Raw genomic sequence first — 20,940 nt, 5'->3', positions numbered from 1 at the left:
AAACTGAACTGGTGTCCATACACCACGTGCAATGCCCGAATCATAGGCTTGTGCTAAGTCCTCTTTTAGCGCGAAAGGTACAGGCCTAGGTTTGAGAAAAGCAGGTTTAGCATCAGACTTAAAATCTATGTCTAGTTCATAATCTCGTAAGCACCCGAGTTCAGGCTTAAAAACATCTTTGAACTCGTCACATAAGAGGGAGCATGCTTTCTCCAGACTGTTATCAGGCTTGTCGTATGACTGGATACTCTGTAAAGTACTTTCGCAACTGGTGCTGGTGGAGTGCCGCAAACAGTTTCTTTGGCCACCTTGGCTGCCTCTTCGGTTTCTGATGCAACCTCCACCGCACGTTTGAAAGTAAGTTCATCAGCTCTGATTTTGAATAACGCCTTAAGCACCGCCTCGTTACCTATTGAACAAATAAAACGAGTACCATACGTAAAGCTTCGTCCAATGGATTTGAAATGGACAAGAAGTCACAGGTGGCAGCTGCCTGTCGTATGCGGATGGCTAGTTCTTGAGCTGTTTCACCGGGCTTGCGCTTCATTTCGCTCCAGAAACGGAATCGCTCCCTCACGATGAAGCGTTTTGGGTCGAATTGTTGAGCCATGTAATTTGTAATTTCCGTCATGGTGAGATCGTTGACTTCTTTTGGGTTTGTTTCCTGCGCAGCCAAATTTGTTAACATTTTGTAGATTGTAGGTGACTGATTGGTGAGAAAAACCTGCGGCATTTTGTCTTGTGCGACTGAATGTGCTGCTACAAAGGTGTTAAACCTCTTCCAATAGTCTGCCCACAGTTCAGTGGTGGCATCGAACGTTACGAATTTAGGTAAAGATACCTGCTGTTGTATTGTTGTTGGTTGTGGTCTTGAAATTTGGGCTCGTATTTCTCGTAGATGTTCAAGGTGGCGCTTTTCTTGGTTGGGCAATTTGATCTTGATGACGTTGTTCTTGTTCTCGTTGACGTTCTTCTTGTCTGGCAATTTGTTCCTTCGTCTGGAGTTCTTGGTTGGCAATTTGTTGTTGCAGGACTTCGATCAGCTTCTCCATGTTTCTAAAATCCTGTAGAAATTCTGTAAAGATCCTGCCGGCGACGCCAGTTAAATGTCTGTTGTATTTCCAGACGTTTAATATAAAATGTACGATAATAAATGTAGTAGCCAACCAAGTGAGAAAACCATTTACCTCTTGTTACTTACTGACTTATGTGCACAAAAACAACTCAATATATATCAAGAAAGAAACGCAAAACAATCAACTAAGGAACATGGTACAGAACGCTCAATTGATTACACGCGCAGTGCGGTGGTAATCAATTCCAACGTCTGTACCAGAAAACGCTGAACTGTGATTATGTAGTGACGCTGGTCACGAGTTACATATATTCAACGTAAATAAAATGACGACTATAACACATATGTTGCGAAATATAGTTTTATTCGAAGATGTTTGGAGAGGTATTTTTTATGCAAAAAGTCGTATTATTTTCTTGAATATTGTGAAAATATCCTCCATCTTTGAATGGTTCTGCTGGACGTTCCTCCCAAATGCCCACCTATTGATGCACATCCCTGGAAAGGTAATTTAATACTGAATCCGATGCATGCAAAATTTAAGTGGCATATGTTGCGGAATATAGTTTTATTCGAAAATGTTTGGAGAGGTATTTTTTATGTAAAATCGTATTATTTTCTTGAATATCGTAACAATATCCCCCATCTTTGAACCGTTCTGCTGGACGTTCCTCCCAAATGCCAACCTATTGATGCACATCCCTGAAAAGGTAATTTAATACTGAATCTGATGCATGCAAAATTTAAGTGGCATATGTTGCGGAATATAGTTTTATTCGAAAATGTTTGGAGAGGTGTTTTTTATGCAAAGTCGTATTATTTTCTTGAATATCGTAAAAATATTCTCCATCTTTGAACCGTTCTGCTGGACGTTTCTCCCAAATGCCCACCTATTGATGCACATCCCTGGAAAGGTAATTTAATACTGAATCCGATGCATGCAAAATTTAAGTGGCATATGTTGCGAAATATAGTTTTATTCGAAAATGTTTGGAGAGGTGTTTTTTATGCAAAAAAATCGTATTATTTTCTTGAATATTGTAAAATTATCCTCCATCTTTGAACCGTTCTGCTGGACGTTCCTCCCAAATGCCCACCTATTGATGCACATTCCTGGAAAGGTAATTTAATACTGAATCCGATGCATGCAAAATTTAAGTGGCATATGTTGCGGAATATAGTTTTATTTGAAGATGTTTGGAGAGGTGTTTTTTATGCAAAGTCGTATTATTTTCTTGAATATCGTGAAAATTATCCTCTATCTTTGAACCGTTCTGCTGGACGTTCCTCCCAAATGCCCACCTATTGATGCACATCCCTGGAAAGGTAATTTAATACTGAATCCGATGCATGCAAAATTTCAGTGGCATATGTTGCGTTTTCGAAGGTACGTCATGTCGCACTTTATGCCTCGCACTTATTCACGGATATCTTTTTTAGGCGAAAAGAGGAAAAATTTTTCTGCCAGAATGACGGTGGTGTCCGACGCAGGGTTGTCAGATTGGAATAATTGATTCCAGATCTGGAATCAAAACGAACTGTCTAGTAGGGAAAAAAAATGTCTGGAATCTGGAATAATTTTTAGAAGCAAATTGGGATTGTTTAGACAAGTCTAGGTTGTTTCGGTAATTGTCTTTTTTTCATTGCATTTAGTAGTAGCTGCAACGCGTGCGCGTAACTTTCTGCCCTAGTTCCGTCTCTTTGATTGAAACTGTGTTGCTGAATTGCACGCTCTCTGGCACGAAAGCCTGTCTGTGAGAAGTGTGACGCAACCTAGTAAGCTGACAGGACTTTCCGCTCACTTAACACTGGGTTGTATTTCCATGTATGTTAAGTTTACTTTTAATCTGTTATGTTTTTAGGTTGTTACAGAATGCAGTACCGTAGTTATTGTTAAGTACCGGTACGATATTTATTGATTTTCATATTTTGTTGCATCGAAGCAGTTAGATAAGAAGTTCAAAAATCCAAGCGTATGTGAAGTTTATTGTAGGAAGAATATGGCTCTATGCAGTGGCGTATCCTAGTGGATTGAGCAAGGGATTGAAGGGAAGCAATAAAACTCGTGGGGGGTAAGAACGTTCCGAAGGCACGCGTATTCTAGGGGGTCCGAGGGCATGCCCCCTGGAAAAATTTTGCAAAATTACACTCAAATAATGGGTTATATGTAGTGCTTTCTGGAAACACTTTTAGGGTAGGCTACGGTAATATTTGTATGTACGACTTGTACGTACGGTATGAAATTTTTTAGCAGATATACAGCGATTAACTTATTAAAGGTAGCTCTTACACAAACGGGAAAAAACTGGGCAAGGCTTCTCAGCAGGAGGCAACCCTACGTACATTTTTCAAGAATTCTAATGATATAAAGAAAAAAACAGTTGCTCTTTCGCTTGCTGTGGTCATTTGTCAGCATACATCGTTTACACTGCCAATCATTTGACAAACTTTTTCAACAAGCACGCAGGCACAGACATAAAATTGGGGTGAACAAAGGCTACAAAACTTGATAAAAAATGTGCTGGCATCATCTTATCTTAGAGATATTTTCATTTCAACATGAAGATTCTCACCACTACTTATTGTAAGTTATATATGGGTCAGATGCATCAATTTTGTACCTGTAGTCTCCAGAACGGAGAAAAAATTCAGAATGCTTGGTGCCATAAAATTTTGATTTAAAAGTCTTGAGATACTTCTCTACCAACTAAATCAAAAGACTGCCCCCAAAAAATATCATGTTTTTATACTGAAAATTAAATATCAGTGTGAGTATACCTATTTTATCAGTTTCTAGCAGGTTTACTGCAGTTGTGCGATAATGTACCTAAATATTCTGATTCTTCAGCCAAAGTCATGTATTGTTTGACCTCAAGGTAGTAATAAATCATATGCCAGCAATAGTAATAGCAATACTTTTTTCATATGGAGCCATTGCCAATCAAATATGCGTAAAAAGCACCTCACAATCACAGCTAAATTAAAATTTAACAACTTTAACTGTATCTATGTTCTCTAAGATCAAAAATAGGTTACAGAATGCTTCAACAGGTATCATTTCTCATGAGCAACTTTTATAGTAACATTACATGTAAAAATAACTGTACAAAGGAGTGCTTACTGGTTTTACAAAAAAAAAGAAAAAAAAAAGTTCTGGAGACTACAGTGTTCTGGAGACTACAGACAAATTCAATAAGAAAGAAATTCCTAATCTTTTATTTATTCCGAGTCCTCTCTATGAAATCCTGCTAAGTGAGCATACTAGTCCATCACATACTGGAAGAATGTTTGCCATTTTAAACAGGGAAGCATACATTTTTTGTTAAAGTTTGTTCTGGAGACTACACAATTTTGGAGCCAGGCTAAATAGCTTCCATAGAAGAGTGAACTATTATCACACTTTTTAGTAAATCTGTTTTCTTGTTTTGTAGGTTTGTTTATATATAAATTTGCATCATTTTACACCCAAACAGGAGCACAGAGTAGGCATTGGTAGAGTAGTACCATGGGTCGTTCTGGAGACTACAACATAGTGGAGCCAAAATTGCAGATTCGTAAAATTGAGAAAAATACAAGGCCAAAATTGTAAAGCCAGTGTCATTTCAACATTAAAATGTAGCTAAAGCTGCACAGTGTTAAATAAAAGTCAGTTTAGCACTGCAGTATTTGCCTGTGAAAAATCACAAGGGAATTACAGAAGTAAAAACGTGAAAAATCCAAAAAAAGTGGGCAATTTTGTGATAAATCCAAAATTTTTGCTAAGAAGTTAACAATTTCCATTGAAAATTAGCATTACATAGGGGGGGCACATATCTAAACTGTAACTTAAAGCCTAAAAAAGTAGACTGAAACCTTAAGAAATACCAAAACTGCAAAAATGCGTTCTGGAGACTACAGGGTACAAAATTGATGCATCTGACCCATATATCATATTTACAATATACACTGCGTATTTAATGGTATTTTGTTTTAGACTTGAAATGAAATGTCTAGAATTAATTTAGAATAATTTAGAATCAAACTGGCATGCAATCTGAAAGGGAAGGCTACAACTAATCTGACAACCCTGGTCCGACGGTCCGAGTCGGACCGACCGAAGCTTTGTATGGCAGTTTTTAGCAGCCTGAAGTTACGTACTTTTGTAACACCTTGGTTAGTAGTTAGCAGAAAACAGGGCCAGTTATTGGGCCTAGTTCGGTTTGGTATACTTTATTAAAATATGTACTCACAGGCACAGGACAGAAATAAAAAACAACTGCACTGAACGACTGAAGTAAAACAAGACATTGTATCGTAGGTAAAAACCCTTAGAAAGGAAGTGCAGCGATGTATAGACATGGTGTCAGTTAAACCAATGTTGTACTGTAGCAACTTTCCTCAATTCATCATTATAAAATGCCTAGTCAAGTTTAACTTCGCACATGGTGCATTATGCAAAAGCAGAAGATAGAAATAGGCTAGCTAGTTTAAATTGTTTTAGAGTGTATTGATTTGATTGTCCTTATATTGGGTACCGGACTACCGGTATATACCATACTGCTTGTTCTCTGGCATTGAGCATTTTTGTTGTATGTATTCAAGCCTTAAAGCAGCCAGCGGCCATGGCCGCTAAGTAGTGTTTGAATAACTGCCGGTGCTACGGTACCTCCTCAGTCGGCCAAGTTTGGCCGCCGGTTTCTTCTACCCAATTTTTTAATTTTGCAATAGAATGATCGTGGATTAAATGTCGAAAATATTTAGTATCAGAGTGATGCAGAATTAGGTCAGCGCATCATAATCACCACTGTTGTGGGGGCACCTTGACTTAGATAACCGCATGGTTTTTTCGGTGCCTCCAATCTCCATGGTGTAGTTTCCATATCAAAAAAGCGATTTGTTATATCTACTGATGTGTACAATGTATATTGAAAATGAATGTGGAGCTATGCCGAAATAAACTTGATTGATTGATGATTGATTGTTGTATTGCGCGGAACATTTGCTATTGTATTGAATATATCCAGCTGCGATCACCAGGCCACCAGCGCTGTAAGTCTTGTTTTCCCGACGTTTATTTTAACAAAGTGTTAATCCGAAGTGCTAATTTACATCGGCTGGCAATATTGTCATTTTTGTATCGATTCAATGTTGTCGGACATTGAATCGTTGTTAAAAAGGAAAACTAGGTTAGTTGACATCCGAGGGGAAAAAACATGTCTTCATAGTTGAGAAATGTTCCGCTGTGGGTTAGTGACTTCACAGTTCACACCCTCAATGGTGATATCATAATGGAATAAATGGTCAGGTTTTATGAAAGGCGGCATGCAGTTGAAATAATTTACTGAGCTGCGAGCAGTTGAAACAATTTAGGGTCGTTAGATGGTCCCGCAGTACTGGATTACAATCCCAATAAAGCAGTTATTGCGTGGTACAACGGTTCTATTGCAGGACGTCGCCCAGATTTCAACAACGCTAAGTGATCATTTTAGAATTGTTGCAAATTTAATTTTATTTACTTGTGCTGTCCTTATTGTATTTTGGCCACCAAGCATGCAGATTTGGCCGTCGAGAAGGAGCTCTCGGTAGGCCATGATGGCTTCCGGAAAAAAACACAAGTTTTAAGGCCTGTGTATTAATAATAATATTCATTGCTTGATAAGCTAGACTTGAAGTTTATGTTGCTTGGCAGCAAGTAGTGATAGAAAGACCTTTGACACCAGTTCCGACCAAACTCCGGCAATTTTTTTCCATTCCGGTGTAGCAGTCCAAGAGTTACTGCGGGCCAAAAGTTACAAGGGTTGTCAAATATTTCATTTAAATTTAATTAATTTTGTTTTGAAAAATAATTAAATTTTTAACCTCTCAAAAGGTCAGATTAATAATTATAAGTATTTTGTAATGTTAACTGAAAAGCTTGCATTAGTTTGAGAGCAATGAATTCATTACACTTAGTTAAAAAATTGTTCGCTTTTCTGTCAATTGCGAAAACGCCGGGCACCCCTGGTAACTTTTGGACTGACAGTAACTTCCAGACTGCAACGCCGCAGAAGCAGTCCAAAAGTTACTGCTATTGTAAGTGGGTATGCTTTTTCGAAATTTGTTGGGAAAACTTGTAAATGGACTGAAACTTCACTTGGTCAGTAGAAGTATGCGAGTATGCGAAAGATGAATCCCAAGGATAAATATTCTCACCACAAAACCATTATTCTTGACTTTAAATTTCGTGCCACGTGTTTTCGATGAGAGTCCAACGGAAATTTATTGGAATCACAGAGTGTTCAACACTTTCGTAAAAGTTAAAGCCTTCCCCGCATGTGAGACTGTGATAGCCTACTCACTGAAGGTTATTAATAATAATAATGTTAGTTTTTATATAGCCCTGTAGGCTGTATCCATCGCAGAATGCATTGCTCCTCAGCGCTTTACAAAGCAAACAGTGTCAATGCAGCCGTATGGAGGCGCAACTGAGTACATTATTACCCAAATCCACTCCATTGCTCAGTGCCAAGCAGGAATTAGATTCAGTAGGCTACCATTTTTAAAAAGCTTTTGGTATGACCCGACAAGGTATCGAACCCATGCCTACCGATTCAGAGGCGGGCGCACTAACCACTAAGCCACCGAGCCGTTGATGGCGTTTTGACTATCGGTTGGCCTACATGTAGCCTAAGTTACTTTATATTTCTTCAAAACGGTAGTTATGAAAAACCAGACCATAAATAGGCTCAGTGCTTCATTCACTAGAAAACTTTGGTTTTAACTTTCATGAAATACATAAAATATAGTCTATGTTCGTCAACTACAACTCAAGACCAGCGGCTAACAAGTCAGCCTTCAAATGCAAACTTTGCACGATATATTAAGGCCTGTAGCTTTTTAAATGCCACCGATTCACGTATAGCCACGATTCAAACTTTGAAATGTTTGGAGCGAATAGCGATGATCAATATTAAATTATTTGTTTCAACAGCGCCATATAGCCTACAGCGAGTCAATAAAACACTCATAACAGTAACACTACAATTAGTACATTGTGAATCGTAGGTTGCATTATTATAGCACAATCAAGATGACAGCAAAAGACTATAGGCTAAGTGGTCATCTAGTCAATCACCTCCCCATGCAAATTTATTTGCCAACGCATGCAAGGCACGGACACAACTTCAAATGGTAGCCTATAATACAAACAAATCAGGTTAAAATGATAGCCTATGTAAATTGTTAGGTTACAAATTAAAATTTCATTCCAATACAGCAACAATTTCTGGTACAAAATTCATCTTTTAACTTTCATCTTATTTTCGCTTCATTCCCAATTACGTTTCTGCTGTAAACCATGTTGTTAAGATGCAATGGTGGATAAGTCTTCAAGTTCAACATGTTTCCAATGTTGAAATCATTTATACAAATCTGCATGCAAGCGTCAAATCTGAAAACCCTGTTTTAGTAACTTCTGGACTGGCAGTAACTTTCAGACCGCGTATACGCGGTCCAGAAGTTACGGTAACTTTCAGACCGCAGTAACTCCTGGACCGTTACACCGGATCCAAGCCAGAGGTAATAGTGGCATCAATATTATATATAATACAAAGAAAAAAAAATCACATTTATTTTGTGGTGGCCCATAAAATGGTTAATTCAAGATTAATTCAACAGGAAAATTTTAAAATGTTTGCAGGAACTCTGATCAGCGGCTTCGGCTTTGTTCTATTTTTTTTCTCAATCTTTTCAGGGGTCAAAATTGGGCGACGAAGTGTTCACAGGGCACTATGGGGAATGTAGTCTCATTGATAATGGGATCAAGGAAGTTAATCAAAAATCTTCAATATCTTAAAAACAATAGGCTACTATATCGGGTGGATAGGAAACATTGCCAAATTTAAAATCTGGCCACTCCTGTTTACTCCTGAATGGTTCGTTTCAAAGGACCCTAATCATTGCCATGAGGCACCTTTTAGAGCGCTTGGTGATAGTGGTACGGTATACAACTCAGACTTGGACAACTACAATTTTTGTAGTCTTTCGAAATTAGATTAGAATTATAATTAGAGTAATTTAAGCTTTTACATTAGACTAGGTTTAGAATTAGAGCTACCCAAGTTTTCACAAATTAGAGTAGAATTTAAACTGGGTTAGAATTAGTTGGACGTAGTTGTCACATATACTTTTTTGGTTGGATAAAAACGCTAATGTGGCAACTCGGGATCAAAGTGTCATTCCACAATCACAGCACCAAAACCATTTACCTCATAATAATGATAATATACATTGTAACGTCAGTGAATTGATGAATTAATCGAATTTTTCATGACTGCTGTTCAAGGGATGGAAGGACACTTTGATCTTGATCGTTCTATTGCATTTTCTTTGTATAACGTTGATAAGAGCGCAGTATCCTTCCATTTGCCAAAAAATACTGTTGGACAAACTAAAATTTTTAGCAAAACTAAACAGGTTGATTCAATGTAAAAACTGTTTTGCTGACTGGCGTGGCACGCTTGTAAATGCAATGGTCATTTTGCCGATCAATTGCAACACCGACTTGCTCCAACAGCATTTCAGGATTAACAATAGAGGTTAATGACATAAAGTCTCAGCGAAAAAGTGTCAACGAAAAAAAGACAGTTGCCAAATAGCGTTTGACATAATCAACTAAGTTAAAACGTAAATGGCACTTTAGAATGCGAATTGTTTAGAAACAGAAGGCGTCATTAGATTTTCAAAACAATCTTCAAAAAGGGCTTTTTCTGAAAAAGGCTGTCTCCGAAAAACGCTTTCTCCGAAATGGGCCATTCCATGCCTTCATCACTAGCAGTAAGTTACCATGATAGTTTGGATAGTCTTCGCTTATTGAGCCCACGGTTAACAGGCCCATCCGCTTAACAAGCCCAACATCATCCAGTCTCAAGGTCGACTTAATGCGAGGACTATTGTAGTATAAACTGGGATTTGAGAGATTCTTTTTTACTCCAATTTAAACTACATGGATATATGAAATAAAACATTTATATGTTGCAGGTAGCAGTTATCTAATATAGATATAGAAAAATAAAACATGTCTGGTTTACTGTATTTGGTCTCTGGAGGACGAACTTTGTGGTTTGTTAAAGACATTTGCGGAATAATATGTGCTGTGATTACATGGGGTCTAGTGTTGTATGCAGAATTTGTTGTTTGTTTTGTGATGTTGTTTCCAACCATTTATCAACGACCCATTTATGGATTATTTAATTTGCTTCTGTTCAACATTCTATCTTTTCTTGCTTTGGCTTCTCACTTCAAATCCATGACAACTGACCCCGGCTGTGTTCCCAAAGGAAATGCTACAAAAGAAAAACTTGAAAGTATGAATTTGCGACCGGGTGAAATAGTTTATCGATGTGCAAAGTGCTATAGTATCAAGCCAGAACGGGCACACCATTGCAGTGTCTGTAAAAGATGTGTCAAGAAAATGGATCATCATTGTCCATGGATTAACAATTGTGTTGGAGAGTCTAATCAAAAGTACTTTGTGCTTTTTACTTTTTATATTGCATCCATTTCCTTACATGCTCTTGTCATGGTTGTCATTCACTTTTTAAGGTGTGTTGGTGACCAATGGACAGCGTGTGCTGGGTTTTCACCCCCTGCTACTATCATTTTCCTCATAACTTTAACATTTGAAGGGCTTTTGTTTTTCTTGTTCACAATGATAATGTTTGGAACCCAGTTGCATTCCATATGCACAAATGAAACTGGAATAGAGCAATTAAAGAACGAGAGGCATTGGAGTCGTGGAAACAAGTGGCTTAATGTCAGATCTGTTTTTGGAGACAAGTTTTCTTATGCCTGGTTTCTACCGTTTTATGAGCCCTTCATAGCAAAAGGCGATGTGTACCATTACGTTGTATAGCTAAACATGTAGCAAATCAAACTCACTTGGATCAGTCGCATCAAGAGAGCTTATGGGCAGTATAAGAAGCTGATGCGTGTTTCAAACGACAACACATTTCAAATGACAACAACTATGGAAAAATGAAGCTTTGATAATCTATGTTAGTTTTATTTCAATCTTAGGGCAAGAACATGTTTAATTTATCTTCAGGCTGGAAAACCCTTTTCAAAGTTTAGCCCTAACAAAGCTGACATAGTGACATGATGTGGGTGAAAACTTTAGGGTCAAAATATCCTTATTGTATATGTTTTATTTGTTTGAATTCTTGCAATGCCTGATTAATTCAAACACACCTCGCACTTTATATGTTACAGTGATTTTTCTTGGAGTTTGTTCAGTTCAAAGTTTGTTTATATGAGATTTATTTCTAAAATTCTCCATAAGTATATATACGCCTTTGAAATGATTTTGTACCCTAGCTTAGAAAACTGCATTGATCAAACGGTTCAATATGTTTGCACTTTGGTTTTGTGGTGCAAAAGCTATTACCAACTAGTTTTATTGCTTTTTGCATCTTATGTTTTACAATCTTAATATCCCACTTTTCCACATGCAAATCGACTGTTGTATATAAAACCGAAGCATCGCCTACATTTGTATCATTGGCAGCTTAGAATATAAGAAATTGTTCCCTTTCTTGTCAACAATTGTGAAGCTGTTCTTTCAATAGAAACTTTTCAAAAATGTGTTGCCTATTTTGATTTGTGTGTTTTTATGCAAGAATATAGGCAATTCACCCCAGCTGCATCATGATAGCTGAATTGTTCTTTAATGGATTCATTTTTCTAACAGCTATTGCTATCGGCCACCATGACGTCTGAAGGTTGCTGTGCATCCCTAAAGTTTAAGTATGATGTGTGCATTCCAAGAGAAAATTTTTTTTTTTATTAAAAGACTGATAAATAGTTATACCTTTCAACATGGTGCATTAAATTCAGTCAGTAGTTGGTATCTCTTTTTCTTGGCACAAAAGCTGTTGTCATCATTTGATTTTAACCCTATTTCAGTCCACGAGTTACTCTGTTTTGTATTGATTCATCGTCTGCAGATGTTGAAAAAATGTTTTTCTCCAACTCTGCAACTTTTGCTCAAGCATTTTCTTACTTTTACGCGACAGAGGGGCCAGAGTTTTGTTAACATCCACCCTGACTGGGAGTCAGGGCCATGTTTTTTGCGGCATGGCCCTTTTTGATGCTGCCGTTTCAAAGACGACCGTTTCGGTGCTGCTTTTACTTAAATTGCAGGGATCATTTAGATAGGCAAAGTGAGAGGGGTTTTGCAAATTACAAATTGTTGTAGATAAAGAGGGGGGGGTTCCTGGGATGCTGACATCCTTTTAATAATACTAACAACAAAATAATTTTGCGAAGCATTTGACCTGTGTTCTAATACCGATCTTACAACCAGGTTTCTCGTCTGATTGCGAAACCTGGAGCGGTTTCGCAATCAGACGAGTGTCAAAATTCGATGCGTCTGTACGAAGTGAGAGGGCACTTGTCGCGCAGGGCCGGATTTAGCTGATGGGGGGCCCGGGGCACTTTTAGATGGGGGCCCCCGTGCAAAAAAAATTTTCGCACGAAAGACCACCTCTACCTCTACAGTAGCATTAATCCAGCACTGCACAGCATTTTGCAGAAACTTCAAAGGCTGAAAGAAAAAATAATAATAACACAAAATCACATTTTTCCACGTAGGGGCCCTTCAAAAGTCGGGGGGCCGGGGCATCTGCATCCTCTGCCCCCCCCCCCCTAAATCCGGGCCTGTTGCCGCGTATTTTTTTTTGAAATTTGATGAGTACGCTTTTATGGGCAGCTCCTACGCTGTTATCTTGCAAATAATGCCAGCAGCTCGATAAAAGGTCAAGTAATAAATAAGCATCTATGTCATTTAGCGTATGTCGGCCTCACACTGTACATGAGTGCTTTTCAATCTGTTTAGCCCAAGGCTCACTTTTGCTGATCGGCGGAGTTTTTCGGCAATGCAGTATTGAAAAACCGAAATAAAGCGATAAAAACCTTACTTTATTTAAAGGGGCACTAGAGCTTGCTTTTGGCATTCGATCACATCAACGCTAAGTATGATAAGAGACAAGCTCAAAATCAATCTAGGCAAAATAAAGGTTGATAGAGAATCGGCTGATTAGAAACTCAGTTCGAACATAAGCATGGAAGCCACCTTCCTTATATTATTTTTACAGTTTCTTCAATTAAACAGAAGCAGAACCGCAACGGGATTTCCAAGAACGCCCCAACCAAAGAGGCATACCTCGAAACGCTCGTCTCCGATTCGGCTGCGCCAAATTGTCTTCAGCTCACTTTTCCCCGCATGATCATCTAATGTTATTTATCGTTTGAGATACAATAACAAAAAGTCCAGTTTTTCGTATTTTCTTAGCGGAAATGCGTATATTTTACTATTGGTTGCTATGCTATATCTTAACAGTGCAACCTATAGGCTGCAGCCTAATGCTTGACATTATCTTAATTTTGCTGATGTCTACTTTTATTCATGTTATGGTATGTATTGTGAAAAATAAAGCAAACTTTATCGAACCTTGTGAATATTGATTAGGCCTACATAGTAGCCTACTTTTGTTTCATAATGCATCCTATTGATTGATTGAATCTTTATCCTCGGACTGGGAAAGCTTCTTGCAGAGCTTAATCCTGGCAGTTTCGCATAGGCCTACTTGCTGAGGCTTTGAATCACTGACGCAGGCCCGGTCACCGAGATTGACAGAGAGAAGTTTCCGATTGTTGAAGTCTTGTTGCCGGGGAATTATTCCATCCATTAGATGCCGAGAGTCGAACCAGCGCAGCTTGATCTTCAAGATTCTTCTTTCCGGAAGTCATGCGACCAACTGAGCTATCGGGGCGGATTGCATCGCATTGTTAGTTTTTTTAGACACAAGAAACTTTTCACTCTCTTAATCCCCAACCATGCTTGCCCAATATCGCCTAAATGAACGAAATGTGGTTGAGCGAGAAAAACCAAGCGAAAAATTGTTACAAAACGCTGCACAAACTAAATATGAGTGGGCCCCCAGTTGGGAGGTTTTGAAAGCAGTAAATAGCCTACTGCCTTGCATGATTTAATTGTCCGCCCCAACAGCTCAGTGGTTAGGCTACGCGCCCGGCTCAAAATCAAGGGCGTTAACACGGCCGTGGTCACTCCCTTACATATCCATCGACATTACAATCACATCAACGCGAAGTGTGATACTCTTATCATTTGGGATTTTCCGTTGCAAAAGTTGAAAATAGATGGAAGCAATGTGCTTACAGAGATTCTTAGCCGGAACCATTTCGCTCATAAAGTAGAAAGTTTTAATTCCAGCTTAGGCTATCAATTCTGCACTTAGGCTATTCTCATCTGGCTCGTTGAGGCAATGCGATGAAGTCACGCAGTCACGTTAAGGAAACGCAACGTCACTGTATTGAAAAGGTTCAAAACAAACGAAGTGTCTGTTATATCACTTTTATATCCAACTGTTTTGATTAGCCTATTAAATGTGGGGTATGTAGGCAAAACAAACGAAGTGTCTGTTATATCTATTTTATATCCGACTGTTTTGATTAGCCCATGGGTGTGCAACGTGCGGCCCGCAAAGAAAAATTGTGCGGCCCGCAAAGATGTGCCAATTTTGAATTGTGTGCGGCCCGTGAGAGAGAGAGAAACCTTTTATTTTGTCTGTTGCGACAATAGTACGGTACAATTATACACAATACGAATAAAATAGTACCATAGCTATCTAAATACGTGAAACGTGTTTATAATTTAGTTTAGTCTGGTACGTGTGAACAATTCATTGTGGAGTGGATTATTGTAGATTTCGCACCTTCTGTTAACCATTTTAGAAATCTCCCACCGGCCACCGCTAAACCATTGTGTTTAATTATTTGGAACGTAAAAATGTATGGTCACATAAAAGGCTTTATGAACAAATTACAACTTTGGAAAGCTCACATACAGATAGAAAATCTTTTCCAACTTTGAGAGACCATGGAATGCATCCTGAGAAGAAAACTAAATTGAAAAATTGTTGTATGAATTTTTGGCTCGTTTCGAGGACTTCAAATCTCATGAATACTTTTTTGGTATATTCTCTTCGCCATTCAACACGGACAGTGACAAAGCACCAGCTGATATCCAACTTGAACTGATTGATCTTCAAGAGGTAACGGATTTGAAAGCAAAGTATTTAAAAATGAATCTTGGCTATTTTTACCGAAAACATCTCAACCAAGATGACTTTCCACATTTGAAAAAATCCATTGCTTCAAAAATGGCTTTTTTTGGCTGAACGTATTTATGCAAACAATTTTTTTCTAAAATGAGCATCATGAAATCTCCCTATCAATCGGTTCTGACAGACAAACACTTGGAAAATGGACTTCGAATTGCGAGCACTTCCATTAAAGTAAATTTGGAAAAAGCCGCCAGGAAAAGAAGCCAGCTGCAAACTTCTCACTGAACTCGTTTAAAGACAATGTGACAATAAATTTGAATAGCAGTTTTCTTCAGAAATTTGTGAGTCTTAACTTATTATTTCTGCAAGGAGATAATCTCTAATAATGCCATAAGAATAACATGAATAACAAAAAAAACTACTTTTTTGTGCCTGCAACTACTAGAAATCATATGTTAAATAAACGTGCGGCCCGCGGTTTCACCCAGTTATTTACATCTGACCCTCCTGTAATAAAGGTTGCACATCTCTGGATTAGCCTATTAAATGTTGTTCTATGTAGGCTATGCTACCGTGTGTGCAAGTAAGGCAAATCATAATAGGCTACAGACTACAGTAATAATGCTTTTTTTTCTGTATTGTAGGCCTACAGCCCTACAAGTATGCGAAACTACCAGAATTAAGCTCTCAAAGAAGTTTTCCCATTCCGTGATAAAGATCATATCAATTAAATTGTGAAATCTACCAAGCAGAAATAAAACATGATAAATTATAAATAGCCTACTTGTTCTATTTATATTATTCTACCGCAGGGGTCGCCAAACTACGGCCTGCGGGCCAGAACCGGCCCGCGGACTGATTTCATCCGGCCCGCCAAGCAGTGGCGTAGCTACCCATTAGATCTTGTGGATAAATCCAGGGGCGGCACGTTGCAGGAGGGCGGCAAAATGTGATAATCTTTTAAACGAACAAAGGCAATCACATTAATTTATTCTCAGAGATGCTCAGACAAGACCTAAGTTAACACTGATTTACATGAAGCCAAAATATTACACCAGTTATGCCTCTAGTCCAGTGGTTCCCAACCTAGGGTTCGCGGACCCCTTGGGGGTCCGTGAGAAAGCATTTGGGGGTCCGTGATTACCTTGATGAATTTCGGAAAAAAAAAACGAAAAGCGATCTTTTTACTTTCATTTCTCTTTTTAAATGCAAGAAATTGTTTGATAAAAATTTGGTTTTTATGCGTTATGTTCATGGTAAAAGAATGAAAGAAGAGTTTTTGTTTTGTGAGCCTTTTTTGGAAATTACCAAGGGCGAGTGATATATTTGGCAAGATGAAAGAATTTTTTGTCAAGTAAAATTTTGATTGGAAAAAGAAACTTTGTTCTATATGCACGGATGGAGCACCAGCTATGCTCGGGAACAAATCCGGATTTGCTGCTCTAGTAACAAAGAAAGCTCCTCGCGTGGTTGTTATGCATTGCTTCTTGCACAGGTACGCCTTGGCAGCAAAAATTTTACCAGCAAGTCTCAAAGAAATTCTGACAAATTGCGTGAAAGTTAATTTCATCAAAAACAGAGCTGTAAACCACTGTACTTTTTAAAGCGCTCTGTCAAGAAGTAGGGTCAGATTACGAAGTACGTTTGTATCAATGTGAGGTACGTTAGTTATCTAGAGGAGAAGTTTTAAAACGACTGCAGCAGCTAAACAATGAGGTATTAACTCTTTTGAAAGCAAAAAGAAGTCCCCTCTCAAAATCGTGGCATTCAAGGACCAGGTGTGACAATGATTGATGCAGCTGAAAAACTTAAAGCGTTTTTAGCCAAGTTTACGGTTTGGAAACGCAGATTGGAAGCAGGTAATTACGCTAACTTTCCAATGTTAGAAGACCTTATCTTGATGGATGAAACTCAAAGAGAATGTACTATTTTGATCTCTATGAGAGAAAAATTTTGCGCACACTTGAAACCCTGCAAATCTCATTTCAACGTTATTTTAATTTAGACCACCTGCCGAACGAAGTTGCAACTTGGATTCGAAATCCTTTTCTTTTTGACTTGAACAACATCAGCGATGACGATCTCAGTAAAGACTAAAGATGACTTAATTGATTTGAGATCAAAAGAGTTATTACGCATTGAATTTCGTTGAAAAGCTGTAGAAGAATTTGGGTGCTCACAACTGGAAACCTACCCATTCTTGGCAAAGCAAGCGATTATTGTTTTGTTACCATTCATAACCACTATCTTTTGCGAGGCAGGATTCTCAGCTCTTGGTCTTGTTACAATTAAAACTAAACATCGAAATCGCCTGGACGTTGACGATGACATGCGTGTTGCATTGTCAAAAACTCAACCACAGTTCAGTCGTTTAGTTCAGGAAAGGCAACAACAGCCCTCTCATTAAATTTGCTTACGTTAAAAAAGTTTCGGCCTGGCACTTTGGGTCTCCTTAATATTCAAATACTGCTGACATTTCTTGAACAATTCATTCATTTTCTTATTTGAGCAACTGTTTAACCTGATATTTGCCACAGGAGTCATAGCGGCAATGCAATATGACACAGTATAGCCGAGTAGTTGAGAAGCATAATTATTACAATAGTCAATAGTATGTTAATTGAGCTTCAGGCAAAATTTAGGTAGGGGTCCGCAGAATTAATAATTTGTCTAAAGGGGTCCGCGACAATAAAAAGGTTGGGAACCACTGCTCTAGTCTATGCTGTTGAAGTCATAATAAAATGTCGGTTGTAACTTGTATCTTTACCATTTGCCTGTGGTAAATAGACGGGATTCCTCCATCTTCATGTGTAAAGATGGGTTAGGGCTAGGTTTATAAAAGGTTTAAAGTTTCAGGTCTGAAATAGATCACTTAGCTTAACTCAACAAACTTGCATTTATGGTTATTGGAATTGTGGTCAGCAGAACGGTCTTGTGGTCAACAGAATTGTGGTCAGTGGTCAGCAGGAAATTTGAAATTATGGTCAGCAGCTCAGCAAATTTGCTCAGCTCAGCAAATTTGCAATTATGGTTATTGTTTTTTAACTATTGTGCTGCAGATTCCAGAACAAGATGTAAGTTGCAAATTTTTTAAGTTAACTTTGCTTATGAAGAAAGTGAAAAAAAGTGGAGCTTTTTTTAGAAAGAAAGAGAAAAGCTGGAAAAGAAGAACTAAAAAAGAATGAAGGAGCCATTTTAAAGTTCTTAAAAATTGCCTCTGCTAAAGAAACAGAAGAGGTTAGCAGCCACAAAAAATCGCTACCTCAAGTTGAGATGGAAGAAGTGTACCTCGAGCAAAACAATAACAGAGTGATCATTGAAGTCAGCCTATCAATGAAACACTTTCAGATAAAGATATAACAGATGATATCTATTGTTCTCATAACGATGTGGCTACTTGGCCAGAAACATTAACTCATAGCATGAGAGTTGAGATGATCAAATTAGGGCCCGAAAGGTTTCAGAATAAAGAAGGGCAATTCAAGCCAGCGATTACACTACGATAATTAAAGGAGACAAAGAGAAAGAATCTTTCAGCTGTCTGAGTACGAAGTGGTTTTATTTTGAACTTTCAATAAAATTAAACAAACACTGCTTTAATTCTTCTGTTGTGTGGAATTTTAATCAGCTTTACGACGATGTCAAGGGAGGGCGGCATTTCGAGCAAAAATCCAAGGACGGTATATAGCGTTGCTACGCCACTGCCGCCACGTGCTGCGAAAATAACAGCTGCACTACAACTGTTTTAAGGAAAAAAGTTACCAAACTTTTTGTAAAGGACTGACATTGTTATTGAGCTACACGCAACCTGCTAATGATTTTTCCAGATTTTTCCATATTGTCTTGGAGCTTCTAAGTCAATGGAGATTCTAAATAGTTGTATATCTTTTCGCAATTTGCATCCTGCCCGCAGCTGTTAATCTCGCAGCAATCCGGCCCTCAGAGAAAAAAGTTTGGTGACCCCTGTTCTACCGGAATTAGTGTTGGCTATCTTTGCCACCAACTATCATCGACCAACGATGGAAAAACTGCAATTGTCTGCAACAGGGTTTCCCAAACTGTGGTCCGCGGACCATTGGTGGTCCGCGACAACTGCACAAGTAGTCCGTGGCGATATTTATGACAAGAAATTAAAAAGTCACTCATTTAGCCATCGTTATACAGTAGCCTACGTACCCTGTCAAAAATAATTGCCGCAGTTCTTTACAACTTAAATGATTTCGAAAGCTTTTGCTATCCAGAATCGTAAATCTTAGGCTACTTGTTGCACCTTCGTTGCAGTCAAAAAGTTGTTTACGAAAAATTAGTGGTCCGTGGCCCAAGAAAGTTTGGGAAACCCTGGTCTACAACACCGAATTGACTTAGGCTGATTATCGTTCGAAAAGAATAAAAAGCTCTTAAGTTCCAACAGACTTCCAATCAAACTGAAATCAAAAATTTTCATCACTTACGATCTACTATAGTGCTCTACAGTTTAGAATGCGTACTGTTAATTGGACATTATCAGCATTGCAAAAACTCACAACTTTCCGAAGTCACATCCTTAGGCTATAGAAACATGACCAATAAAAACTACATAAAAATAGGAAATCTATTGACAATGATAAAGCTGCATTCAACTGCAGTAACAACAAAATTAAAAGTTTTAAAACTGTTAGGCCACACCAAAAGTCGGAATCAGCAAAGTTTGCATAGAAGGCAAAGTAGAAACAATGACAAGACAACATTCAAGCATGGACAGGTCTCAATTTGGTGACACTGGGTGATTTAGCTCGCCATCTCGATCTCTTGGAAGCAATTAACCCATGTTGATGTGCAATCTGCTGCAAGCGGAGATGGCGACTGATGGTGATGAAATTTATATTCTGTGTGGCGCTAAAGAGTCATATAAAAGAGTTTCATCTGAGTTTGAATTTCCAAGATGACTTCAACAAACAGACTGTTTAGCATTAGCCTATGTTTAAAATAATGAAGATGATCTATAACCTGTGGTACGAAACAGCTTGATCCGCTTTCGGGATTTTGCTCTATTTCGGTACCACAAGCCTAAGTTGTTTCTAATATAACGCAAGGTTTGACTTGCCTTCGCTGAGCACCCCAAGTTGGGGTACCCAACATCGGGAGCTCTCACTCTCGCATGTAACGCAACGTCGACCAACGGGTGTGAGGACTAGCCACCCTTCCCCGCAAGCCTACACATTTGGCCAAGTTGCCGTTAAGATTTTTTTTCATACATTTTGATATCGTGCAGTTGTTCCATTGGTAAAATGATTCTGTGTCAACTCTAGGATTTCTGAAAAATTTAATTTTTGCTGCATGTTTTGTTATTTGTTTTGTTTGCTGTGTTTTCATTAGTTATTCTTGAGTTATGCTATTTAGTTTCAGTAAGATGGTTTGCAACTTTATTATTGGTGTAGCCAATAGGGTTGACAAAGGGGGTCTACCGGTCCAGGAAGTACTTTTGGACCGGGGATGATATTAGGGGACCGTAACCTTCCAAGGGGTCCGAGAAATTCAGGAAACCCTCTCGTATTTGTAGCTCCTGCGGCTTTTTCTTTTCGGCATCATTGTGTTCTCTTGTGTCTTATTGATGTGGTGAAAACCTGGAAGCCTTCGTCTTTGTAGTTTCGCTGTAAGTCAAGTGTGTCACGATTAGAAATTTGAAACGCTAGTTAAGGTAGGCCTATTTGTGTGCTTCTTAGGAATTTGGAACGCTAACTAATAATTTGAGCGGGTTCTTGCAATCGGTAGTTTGATACATAT

At 38.4% G+C, this 20,940-nt stretch overlaps 1 protein-coding gene across 1 annotated transcript; it reads left to right on the top strand.

Moving 5' to 3' along the window:
• Positions 1-10,077: 10,077 nt before the first annotated feature.
• Positions 10,078-13,540, top strand: LOC145766207 (palmitoyltransferase ZDHHC3-like). The gene has a single exon (XM_082577870.1). It carries the CDS (start codon positions 10,110-10,112, stop codon positions 10,944-10,946), a length of 837 nt encoding a protein of 278 aa, XP_082433996.1. The 5' UTR covers positions 10,078-10,109; the 3' UTR covers positions 10,947-13,540.
• The last annotated feature ends 7,400 nt before the right edge of the window (positions 13,541-20,940 follow it).

This window comes from Aplidium turbinatum, chromosome 3 (genome assembly GCF_918807975.1).
Source record: "Aplidium turbinatum chromosome 3, kaAplTurb1.1, whole genome shotgun sequence".
Classification (NCBI taxonomy): domain Eukaryota; kingdom Metazoa; phylum Chordata; class Ascidiacea; order Aplousobranchia; family Polyclinidae; genus Aplidium; species Aplidium turbinatum.
Note: the sequence above shows the minus strand (reverse complement) of the source record. Positions and strands in the feature narration are given on the sequence as shown.